The 12368-nt window shown below is 44.3% G+C and overlaps 1 protein-coding gene across 2 annotated transcripts in view; it reads left to right on the forward strand.

Moving 5' to 3' along the window:
- PNP (purine nucleoside phosphorylase) overlaps window positions 1-12368 on the forward strand; it is a 52988-nt gene that overhangs the window by 21963 nt on the left and 18657 nt on the right. Inside the window, exon 1 of one of the 2 annotated variants that reach the window (XM_073631930.1) lies at window positions 2672-2850. The exons of the other annotated variant lie outside the window; for it this stretch is intronic. Coding sequence (XP_073488031.1) covers window positions 2780-2850 — 71 coding nt within the window. The 5' untranslated portion in view covers window positions 2672-2779. Of the gene's footprint in view, window positions 1-2671; window positions 2851-12368 lie in introns of those variants that run through there. 2 annotated transcript variants of the gene reach the window in all.

The following is a 12368-nucleotide window of genomic DNA, read 5'->3' on the forward strand; positions in this document are numbered from 1 at the left end:
TATGTGGGGCTAGAAGGATTCCAACACCTCCTCCCACTCATCCACTGGATCTGGGGAAGTGAGTCCAGAGAAGACCACCATGGGATAGGGCAGCAGAAGACGCAGTGTCAGATTCGTGGAGCCAGGTTTCATTAATGGCAAGTAGGATAAATGAGTTGGCAATAAAGAGGTCATGGAGAGAGGTGAGTTTGTTGCAGACAGAGTGGGAGTTCCAAAGGGCACAAGAGAAATTGAGTTTGGTCTTCGGAAGAATAGAAATTGCAACTAAATTGTGTTGATTGCGGCTGCTACCAGAGGGTGCAGGGTGATGGGTGCATGGGACATTGGCATGCTAGGACTCTGGAAAACTTTGCACTGGACTTTCCTTTCACTCCTGAAAACATAGTCAGGGGTCCCCAAACTCTAGCCAGTGAGCCAAATCTGGCATGCTGCAAGATTTTATCTGGCCATCGGATGTAAGAAGGGGCTCTGATGTAAGGGGGACTCTGATGGGGACCCTGATGTAAGGGGGACTCTGATGGGGACCCTGATGTAAGGGGGACTCTGATGGGGACCCTGATGTAAGGGGGGAACTCTAATAAGGACTCTGATGGGGACCCTGATGTAAGGGGGGAACTCTAATAAGGACTCTGATGTAAAGGTACTTTGGTGTGGACTTTGATGTAAGGGGGGACTCTAAAGCGGACCTGGATGTAAGGGGGGACTCAGATGGGGATGCTGATTTAAGCAAGGGCTCTGATGTGAAGGGGTGTGGGGGGGGGGTCAGGTGGGTATCCTGACGTAAGGGGGGACACAGATGGGAATCTGATGAGGATCCTGATGTAACAGGGGGCTCTGATGTAAGGGGGGACTCTAATAGGGATCCGGATGAAAGGAGAAATTATGATGGGGACCCTGATGTGAGGCGGGACTCTGATGGGCTCATGTTTATTTGTAATTTCTTTGCTTTGTTTTACTGAAGTATTTTTCTGTTGCTTGGATGCTTTTTGAACCGCATCCAAATCGCATGACATGTGAACCAGTAGCCCTCTCAAGGGAGCTGGTTCACATACCTGCGGGTTGGCCGCAATCTGCTTTTAGGCCTGATTCACACCTATGCAGGTTACATATTCCAGGTGCTTTTTGCGTTTTTCAATAAGGCTGGCCATACATGGTCGAATTTCGAAAGAATTTTCTTTTGAAAATCAGAAAATTTGTGCGTTATGTGATCCGATGGTGCCACCATTGATTTCGAAATTCGACCAATCAAGCCTCGCATCGCATACTAGCTCATTATGAAATACCTTAAAACTAAGCCCTCTCAGTGGCGCCCACAAACCGCTGAGTTGGCTGACATCTTCCCCAGTGTTCAGGGTTCTCCAGCGCTGCGATTGGCCGGAGCCACGATGACGTCACTCCCACACGGGAGCTGCCGGTCACGGCACGGTGTGCTGAAGAAATGGCACTGGCAGCTTTTCCTTCGGAGCGCATGATGACATTGGAGGTGTATACAGTAAGTATCTCCTAAACGGCGCAAGTTTAGTAGATATTTACAGTACCTATAGGTAAGCCTTATTATAGGCTTACCTTTAGGTACAAACAAACCAGGGGAGTTTATTTCCTGTTTAAAGTGGAGTTCCGCTTAAAAAAAAAATTCAAAGTCAGCAGCTACAAATACTGCAGCTGCTGACTTTTGATAACTGGACACTTACCTGTCCCAGGGTCCAGCGATGAGAGGGATCAAAGCCACGCTCGTCTCCCCCTCCGCCAGGCGGTGCCAGCATTGTAACTGTGGGCGCCCGGCTGTGGAACTCACTGCGCATGCGCAAGCCGCGATTGGCCGTGCAGTCAACTGGGACCTGTGACGTGTCCTAGATGACTGCCTAGAGGGAGGGGGGAGAGCTGATCTTCCTTCCGGTGCCAAGGGAAGTGACATCAAGAGCCCAGGCGCTGAAGGAGGCAGACTACGAGGGACCCCCTAGCAACAGGTAATTAGAGGTGAGTAAAAAAAAAACTTTTCTCCAAATGTTTTTTTATTTTATGTACATTAATGAATTTTTTTTTTGGGGTGGAACTCCAAGAAAGTAAGACTTTATCAAAACTGAAGCAGCTGTGCAGGGCAACCAATCAGCTTCAAGCTTTCATTTACAAAGCTTAACTGAACAAGGTGAAGCTAGAAGCTGATTGGTTACTGTGCAGTTTTAGTAAACCCCCTCTCATAGGAAAGAATATAAAAGTTGATAGTGCTTTCAGTATATGGATGAGCTCTGCCTCCTGTCTATGACTTAGTCCCTTCCCTGGAAGCTCACAATGAAGACAGAAAAGCCTTGTAATGTGCCAGGAAATCAGAGGCCACGTACTGCATGGATCCGTCTTCCATGCTATTTTGATGTCATCCAATGTAATATAGTGGGACGATCGGGGCAGTGTCACGGCTTCCGGGTACACGCTGTTTATTATTATGACATATACTGTGTTGTCACAAGGCGGCAAGCACGATGTGTCACGTCCACCGACAGTCATTTCTAGAATCAGCCGACAACACCCCTCCCACATCCTGCCCACCCCCCTATCCGTGACGTTTCCTGTCTGGAATGAAAGGGTATCATTAAAAAGATCAGCTACCAATCAGAATGGGGGAGTGTGCAGGACGGCCAATCAAAAATGAAAACTGTAATGCGTGCCATCTCTGAGGGGCGGGGCTGCAAAGCAAAAGTTCGTATACAGCGCATGTACTATATATACACAGGCGGCTATAGGGTCCCCGTATAACAAGTTATTGGCTGAATCACGTGTACAGATGTCTCCTCCAGCACCTGGGACGGTAAATCACGAATCCAGAAGGATAGAAGAGTATGAGTCCCGTACTGGGTAAGTGAGCCATCACTGATAATATCCGTCTTATATCACTGATGATATCCTTCTTCTATCATCCTGTATACACAGAGATATGTGAGGTCTGTCTATGTTTATACCCAAGAGGCATACGTTATTCACATAAGATTCACCTGGAAATGTGTAATGGTCCGTACACGCGATCCGAATATCGTACGACTTTTTTCGCTTTAATAGTCGCAAGTAGAAATTGAATAGGTTACTAAAGTCCCGAAAATTCTCGTATGACCGAAAAAAAAAAAAAAATCAGAAGTGATGTCATGTGTTGTAACGTAACGTATTTGTATTGTATTTTCGGACGACAACTGTACTGACTAAATGAAAATCGTACAATTTGGTATCGTACGAGGAAAATCTTCGTGCTTGTCCGATCGAATAATAATCGGATGAATTGTCGTGATCTACTCTCGAAAAGCTCTACTAACGATCCGATTATCGTGCGATCTCGTCAAGTGCGGTATTTTTCGTCCGATTTTTCAGATCGTGTGTACGAGCCATAAGTCTTGGGTAAGAGTGGTGTGAGGTTGATTGAAACTGATTGGGATTTTTTTGGGAAGTATTGATAAAAACAATTCTATCCCAAGAAAACTGCTGCCACTGTGTATAGCCCAACTGGGAAAAATGACAAAGAGGTGTGTTAGCGTAGCCTTGTACACACAGTGACAGAGAGCTCATCACTGAGCTACTTCTCCTTTCACTGTCCATTCACAGGTTGGGGCGGGTTCAGGATGACCTGGGCCCAGTGGAAGCAGGATCAATGATGCCGGATGTTTGACTGAGGACATCTGGTGATGTAAATTAGGTACTACATGGGAGAGCTCTGGAATGAAAGTGAATAACTTGATCTTTTAATGGGCTGTTTATTTTTATCCTGTTATTTGTGGCTGAAGGTTTGCTTTAGGCAGGGTTCACACTGTGTGACCGCGGAGCATAGTATGGGGTCCAGTGCATCCCAGTTTACCATTTTCAGGTCCAAATTAGGTCCGAATTTTTGCCTGATTTCGGACCTGAAACGGAGCCAAAGACGCACCGGACTCTCCTGCTGTGTGCTCTGCGGCCGCCCCGAAGATGTGTGAACCGGCTCCATTGAGAGCCGTTCACACTCTCCTGTCATGTGAATTGGATGCTGAGAAACTTGCATTCCATTCGCATAGGTGTGAGCCCAGCCTAAAGTGGTTGTAAACCTCAGGCTGGGTTCACACCTATGTGAATTGGATGTGGGTTTTCCCCGCATCCAATTCACATGACAGGAGATTGTGAATGGCTCTAATATCTCCGTTGCGGCTGCGGAGCGGCTTGCACAGAAGTGCTGTGCATCTTTGGCTCAGTTTCAGGGCCGAATTCAGGCAAAAATTTGGCCCTGGTTCGTCCCTGAAATGGAGAACAGGGACACACCGGCCCCCTGCTGCGAGCCGCATCTGTCAGAGGTGTGAACCCAGCCCTAGACATGAAATATGAATAAAGCATATCCCTGTATAGTGTGTAATTGTCTCAATCCAGAGCACTAAGTGTCATTTCTGTCTGCTGCTTTGTTCCTCTGCTATCAGCATGAATCGCTTCTGACATGTTATCCTGACACCAAGAGAAAAACAGGTGACAGAAGGAACCTCCAGCTGATTGACAGCCTCAGCTTTGTTCCTGTGGGGGGGGGGGGTCCCTTCCCTCCAATTAGCTCTCAGAGCTCTCCTCACTGAGCTCTGTAGAGTGTAACTTCAGATCTCCGACCCCTTTTTTTTTTCTTTCTGACAGCTCAGACAAGCTTTATAACTTCTGCACTTTGAACGGATGTAGAGAAGACTACAGATAAACATGTACAACTTATGTAGGAGGGTTTGTTTTATCTCTGTGTATCACCCGAGGCCAGTCACTTCACTGGGTATATGTAAGGCATTACAACCACTTTAAAGGTATATTATACTGTTTGACGCCAAATACAAAATGTATTGGGGGGGGAGATTAGCAATCATGTGACCATTGTGATTAACTGTCATAATGGTCACATGATCGGGCGACGGTCACTAGTCTAGACCAAGAGCTGCCTTTATCAGCTCAGTCTCTGTGCTGGGAGTGTGCAGTCAGTTGCCCAGTGACTCATATGTTTGGTGTGTGGGTGTTAAAGCCTACCCTTTTGTTGCCACACATATGTTTTACACAGGCAGCAACAGGTAAATGAGATTCACTCTGCAGTTAGTATGTAGAAAATGCTGCCACTAGGTAATTGCACTGCTACGTGTAGAGACATGAGGCTGATTTTGGTTGAGCTTTTTTGGGCGAGTTTATTAAAGTGTAACGAAACTCTAACAATGCATTTCTTATTTGCTCCCTTTTGATGTTTTAAAATAAAACACTTTCAATGGTATGTCAGACTTTTTGACAAGTGCTGTTCATCCAGCCAGAAATCCTGTGAGCTGATTACTTCCTGTGCTCTCCAACTCCATAACGGAGTTGTTATGTAGTCCTAACACACTTCCCATACTAGAGTGACAACACTAGTTGTCGCACTAACACTTTTCGATACCAGGTCCGTACATCCTAGGGACCTGACAGCGGGGGGGTTTCACACACAATCCGGTGGCTGTGGCCATTGGGATTGGGTGTGAAACTGAGAGGCGGACTCTTGCCTGTCAATTCAAAAGCATTTGGATGGATGCTTTCCAAGCTCCACTTGCCCATCTGCAGGCCCGGGACTGACATGGCGGGTGCCAGCGGCTGGGGACAAAGGAGATAAGCAGACACAAGTCCGCTCTCCTCCCCTTCTTGCTGTGACCCGGAAAGCGACATCTGTGACGTCACTTCCGGGCTAGCCTCTCGGTGTCCCCGGCTAGCATAGCCGGGAAAAAAATGTTTTGCTATGCGATCTGCATTGTAAAACATTCAGAGGAGACATGCAGGTTTTTTTAAACCCTGCATGTCTCATTAAAGAGAACCTGTCACCTAAAAAAATATCACATGGGGGACTTTTTGTCCCCTATGTGATGAAAAAATAAATACAATTTTTTAAATTTTTTGCAAAAAAATTAAGTTGCACATAAACCCCCCCCCCTACAATTTTTTTTTTGAGGCCCCCCTACCTCCACATATATGCCCATATGAACGTAAATGCATGCAACGGGGGCACTTGCGCGTGAAAACATTGATTGCAATACACATGTTACATATCACAGCGCATGTCGGAGTGAGAGCAATAATTCTAGCACCAGACCTCCTACATAACACTAAACTGAACTGATGACCTGTAGGGGGGGTTTTGAAACCTCACCTATAGAAAATATAGGGTACTGAAGTTAGTGGCACTTTCACGAGCGCACATAAATGTAAGATTCGGCATGTTGGGTATTTTTTTTTTTTTTTGCCTTTTTTTATATTTTACCAAACATTTGGGTAATTTATTGCATTTGTTTGCCCTAAAATTCACTTCAGAGCGTTTTGCTAAACTTTTGCATTTCCTAGACCTTTGCGGTAATATTGTGCGACATAAAAAATTGGAGCTACCACTATTTTATTCCATAGCCTGTCTACTTTCAGAAAATATATGTTTGAGAGTTTCACATTAATTATCTTCAGGACTAAAATCCTTTTTAAACATGTGTGCAAAAAATGTCTCTGGCAGCAAAAAGGTTAAAACAAAGGTTTAAAAAAAGTGCAAAAAGAGAACTAATGCAGCCACCACATCTAAGAACCGGTAAGCTGCGATAGAGAAAAGAGGGGGGATTTTGGGACTTTAAATGAGGCACATATTGAAGTGTGCCTCCATCCCTATTGCGGAAAATTATTGGACATTGTGGGACTTTAAATGAGGTAAGCTGCGATACATCCATATTTTTTGTTCTTGGACGTAGATATGCTTTAAAGCCTAATTGAACTCTATCAGGAAATTGCACTTCGTTGTCTTTAGCTGTTATATCGCTGTAAGAATGTCCCGCAGCATTTAACACAAGCTGTCCCTTCCCGCCAATAAAGTGAACAGCGGTTATACTGCAGTGGTCCGACATCCCCCCCTTGCTAAGTCTGAGGAATAGCCATGCAGCTGGCAGGAAGCATAAACCTCAATTCACTGTGAATTGTACACATAGAAAAACACAAGGGCTTTCCCTAACATCACCAAGAGGGTGTTTTTATGACACAACCCGCCTTATTTCTACACAATAACAATCACATAATCGACCCTGTGTGTCTGTACAGGTTGTCCCAGTGGAACAAAGGTGATCCTGCGTTATCTATTGATTATTTACTTATTTGTGGACCAGTTCTCGTGATAGCAAATTGTTCATACTGGTTAAAATGATGCTACATCTCAGTGGGTGAAAGGGAAATTCTGAAGGTTCAAAGGTTCTTTCACTTCTGCAAAAAATATTTTTTGTTATTACTTTTATATTTCATCTTATCTAAAAGATAAAAGATCTGTTTCCTTTTTTCTTATGAGAATATTACTCATTCCCATCTATATTTGGGTATATTGACTGCCCATAAATGAGTAAGCTAATGAATTGTCTGCAGCTGACGTCAAACCAGTAATGGAAAAGCCATGGCACATTGCCGGTGTCTTTATATTTCAAGGTTATCAAGTGAAACTTGCAAAGGAAATTGCGACACAAGGAAACGTTTTAGTAATTGATGCTAGCAGTACACTCACCATTCAATTTCACTTTAATATCAAGCTTTTCCTAATTTGCAGTACTTTTGAGGCAGTCTTCACGGGTTTTATTGTGTGTGTGATGTGCAGTACGGGAAGAGAGATTCAGCTTCTCGCTCACTTGGTTTTGGTATGAATAGAATTTCCTGAACAAAAAACGCATACTATTAGAAATTAGTTCATTTGAGAAAAAATTTCCATCCTCCAAACGTTCTCATTACAGCAGTTGAAAATGAACGTCAGTTTGACCCCCACCAACTATTTTAAATTCAAATGAATTTAAAATGAACCATCTAATTTATGTTTAGTAGAACCTATACAGTATATATCCAGCTAAGGCATTTGCACATAAAACAAATATAGAGATGGGGCACGTGCAGCCATGTAAAAGAATTTATTGTTAAAAGGTATTCACTGACGTTTCCGTGAGTCACCATCCGTCTTTATTAAAGCGGGATTCCGGCCAGGTAAAAAAAAAATTTTAAAGTCAGCAGCTACAAACACTGTAGCTGCTGACTTTAAATAAGTAGACTTACCTGTCCTGGGTGCTCGTGATGTTGGCCGACCCGTTCCTCGGCTCTCGGGTCCCGGCACCGCCATCCTAGGTAAGGGAAACAGGCAGTGGAGCCTTGCGGCTTCACTGCCAGTTTCCTACTGCGCACGCGCGAGCGGCGCGGCGATCTGAGAATGGCCCCGTGGTGTTCTGGGAACACACACAGTTACCAGAAGACAACGAGGCCGCTCACCGAGGAGCAGAACACGCCGCGGAATAGGAAGAGGCTGATTAGGAAGACTGCCTAGCAACAAGGGTTTAGGTAAGTATAAAATTTTTTTTTTTTTTCCAAATGTTTTTTTTTAAATTACTTTAGGATTTTTGGTGGAATTTTTTTTTTCAGGGTGGCCCTCCACTTTAAGGTATGCTTGATATAGCTTTTTTTTTTCTTTCAATCATTTTTATTGCACATATGCCATTAAGTTAAAACAATGTGAGGCAAAAGCCAGGTCGACCCATACAAGGGCTATATCTGGCAAAAGAGGAAGAGCATAAATTCAATCATTCATATTGTATTGTAAAGCAAAACATGGTATAAAGTGTGTATTTTATGTAGTCCTATTCTCGTGTTCCCGCCCTTCCTCCATACAAAATCATATCTCAATTGCTAATTCATTCCTCCATTTCCCTTCATTTTGTTACAACCCTCCCCTCCACCCCTCCCTACGCCACCTCCCTCCGTCACAGCAGACCTTTCATATTACCTTTGATGGTTCTTGCACCACCTATACAACTACCGCGAGTTTCCCTCCTATCCAATGTTCTTATTTATCTGATTATGTTGTCATTAGTTTTACAGGCCATCTTCCTGTTCCTCCTTCTTCTCCCCCCTCTGTGTACTTACTCTCGCTTTCCTTCCCCTCGGGTATCTCAATCTCGTTCTTCCTCTCTACAACACCCCCCCCCAATCACTACATCTGAAGCCTCTCTACAATCAGTTGATGTGGGGCCAGGACCGCATCCCCCAGCCAAGGGTGCCATATCTTGTTAAATTTACTCCGATCGTTTCTACGGGCGTAAGCCAGTCGTTCTCTGGGGAGAGACGAATTGACGTAGGCAATCCATTGCTTAGCTGTAGGGACAGTTGGAGCCATCCAGTACTTTGCAATGAGTTTCCTGGCGAGGTACATCAGTCTAGATAACATAAGGTACTTCCCTCCCGGGTACGACTTTACACTTATAGCTCCGAGCAGGTATACGGTCGGGTTAAGGGGGATGGGGACCCGCGCCAACCTTGAAATATGTTGGGAAACCTCATCCCAGTACTTATGCAGCTTTGGGCACCTCCAAATTAGATGAATAAAGTCCCCTCTGTGTACCTTGCACTTGGGGCACAGTGGGGAGTCTCCTCGACCCCATTTATAGAGCTGTACTGAAGTCCTATAGGCCCTATGAAGAATGAGTAATTGTGACAGTCTTTGGGTTGCGGAGAGTGACACCACTGGAATAGCCTCGAGCGCCATTTCCCATTGTTTTTCATCTATTTCTCCTATGTCCTCTACCCATTTATTTCGGCACTTTAACAATGTATGGTCCTGAGCTGACCTCAGCAACTCCTTATATATCTTGGATATTAACCCTTTCCTTGTGTCTGCCAAAAAGATCTCATTCAGAAGTGAAGCTGCCGGTACTGTCTGGGAGTGTGTTATTTGTTGTGCCTGTATCGCATGGCGCAATTGGAGGTACTGGAAAAAACCCCTCGGATTCAAATGGAATTCCCTACATAATTGTTCGTATGTCTTCAACGCCTCTCCCTCGTATAATTGTGGGAAGAACTGAATCCCCTTTTCTTGCCATTGTGTGAACCCTTGTAGGCCCTGGATCTCAGAGTATCTGCTATTGTGCCAGATCGGCGTGAATGAAAGCACGCCTGTTATCTTTAGGATTTTCCGAACCTCACCCCATACCTTTTTAAAAAGCGTGCTTATTGGCTCTACTCCCTTCATACTTGGCAAGTCCATTTCCAGATGAGAGGCCGCTTCTAGTGTGGGTTCCATCATGGTCACCAATTGGTAAGTAGGGTCCTCATTTCCCCTTCGACCCCATCCTGCCATTTGTTGGAATTGTGATGCTAGGAAATATAGCCTAGAGTTGGGTATTGCAAGCCCTCCTCTATCCTTTTCATATTGCAATGTTTCTAAGCTAATTCTGGGTGTCTTTTTTTTCCATATCAATTCCCTCATTAGTGTGTCAATTTGCTTAAACCATTTTTTTGGTATCCATGTCGGAGAGTTATGGAAGATATATAATTGCTGTGGTGCCCACACCATTTTTATTAGGTTTGCTCGTCCTATAACTGATAGGGGGAGCCTGCACCAGCTGTTGCTCTCGGGTCCCGGCACCGCCATCCTAGGTAAGGGAAACAGGCAGTGGAGCCTTGCGGCTTCACTGCCAGTTTCCTACTGCGCACGCGCGAGCGGCGCGGCGATCTGAGAATGGCCCCGTGGTGTTCTGGGAACACACACAGTTACCAGAAGACAACGAGGCCGCTCACCGAGGAGCAGAACACGCCGCGGAATAGGAAGAGGCTGATTAGGAAGACTGCCTAGCAACAAGGGTTTAGGTAAGTATAAAATTTTTTTTTTTTTTTCCAAATGTTTTTTTTTAAATTATTTTAGGATTTTTGGTGGAATTTTTTTTTTTCAGGGTGGCCCTCCACTTTAAGGTATGCTTGATATAGCTTTTTTAAATGCCTGTGAGTGCCTTACTTCTATGGTAAGTTTTTTTTTAATATAATTATTGTGCCGCCTTTGGGACTACACAGATTCCTGCTATTTGGACTTGGCTTTCAACATTGGAACTGTATGCGAATAACCTGGCAGACAGCCCACTCTCTGTCTATGCAGTGAAGACACTATATGGGAAGAACCTGCATATAGGCAGGAAAAGCAAATGCAGGGTTAATAACCTTCCTCCTCCTACTCGCTCTCAGCTGAGCAAGGTGGGGGGGCAGGGCCAGAGAGAGGGGGCTGAAGCAAGCAGCTCCAGCTCTCCTACTCTCTATGCCAGGGGTCTTAAACTGCCGGCCCTCCAGCTGTTGCGAAACTACAAGTCCCATGAGGCATTGCAAACCTGACTGTTACAAGCATGACTCCCTCAGGCAAAGGCATGATGGCACTTGTAGTGTAGCTGGAGGGCCGCCAGTTTGAGACCCCTGCTCTATGCTGTGTCCGCCACAGATACAGCATTGAAAATGGAGCAGTTCGCTTCTAATTAACAAAGAGGCCCGCTCACTTAGAGCACAAGTAACTTCGTTATCTTTGGTCGAAACTGATTAGAGGTGTGTTTGTCTATGGCTGGCTTGCCTAGCCTCTCATGCCATTATTTAAGCTTTAAATCCCTCATGCTGTGAACTTGTCACATTCAGTCAAAACATTCTTGCTGATTCATTTGAATTATTGTGCTAACATTGGCAGACACATTAAATATGATCATATTCTACGTATTTGTTTGGCAGTGAACAGTAAAACCTTTTATGGTACAATTCCTTTCTCTAATCTGTGGATATATTTTACTATACAGCCGTGTTATCTATAGATATAAGTGGTGTTATGTCTTTACAGTTCACTTTATATGTGACCGTCTGCTTTCTTTTTGTAGTTTACATACAGTTTTTTTTATTTGTACAAACTCTTCTTTCAAATATTTTTTTTTATTGAAAATTAAAGTGGATGTAAACCCAATGTCATCCTTTCTAAACTACTGCCATAGGGGTTATCTATAAGGATATACATGCCTCCTGCATGTATCTTTACCTGTCAAATGTCTCCCCTCTGTCTGTTATGAGATCCGAAAAACTGCAGATTCTGTGGGTGGGTCTGTTGTCTGGAGCTCGGTGGGTGGAGTCGTGATGTCAGTAGACTCCCCGCCCACCTCTACACTCCCCTTGTCAATATGCATTTTCTCCTGTGTATTTCTAACTGAACTTCTGCTATGATCTCTAACATCCAGTGAAAAGACAGGAAAGTAACCACATGACTTCAGCATGCCAAATCATGCTGAGGTGTGGAACAGCCAATCCTTTCAGAGCTGCTGAAGAAAGGAGTGGGGGAGGGAATTAAAAAATAATGCCTGTGTCTTAGTCTAGTGCATGAGATATTTAAATCACCTGTCACTCACAGCAAGGGGGAGGATTTGACAAAGTTTTTCTCAGTTTGTCAAGATTTATCTCACTGAACAATAAGAGGATTACTCAGAGATGGATTAACTCTGTGTGGCAAGACTGGGCCCAAATAATAGGAAATCTTATACTCTACAGTATGTGAGAGATATATATATATATATATATATATATATATATATATATAT

This window comes from Aquarana catesbeiana, linkage group LG01 (assembly GCF_042186555.1).
Source record: "Aquarana catesbeiana isolate 2022-GZ linkage group LG01, ASM4218655v1, whole genome shotgun sequence".
Classification (NCBI taxonomy): Eukaryota; Metazoa; Chordata; class Amphibia; order Anura; family Ranidae; genus Aquarana; species Aquarana catesbeiana.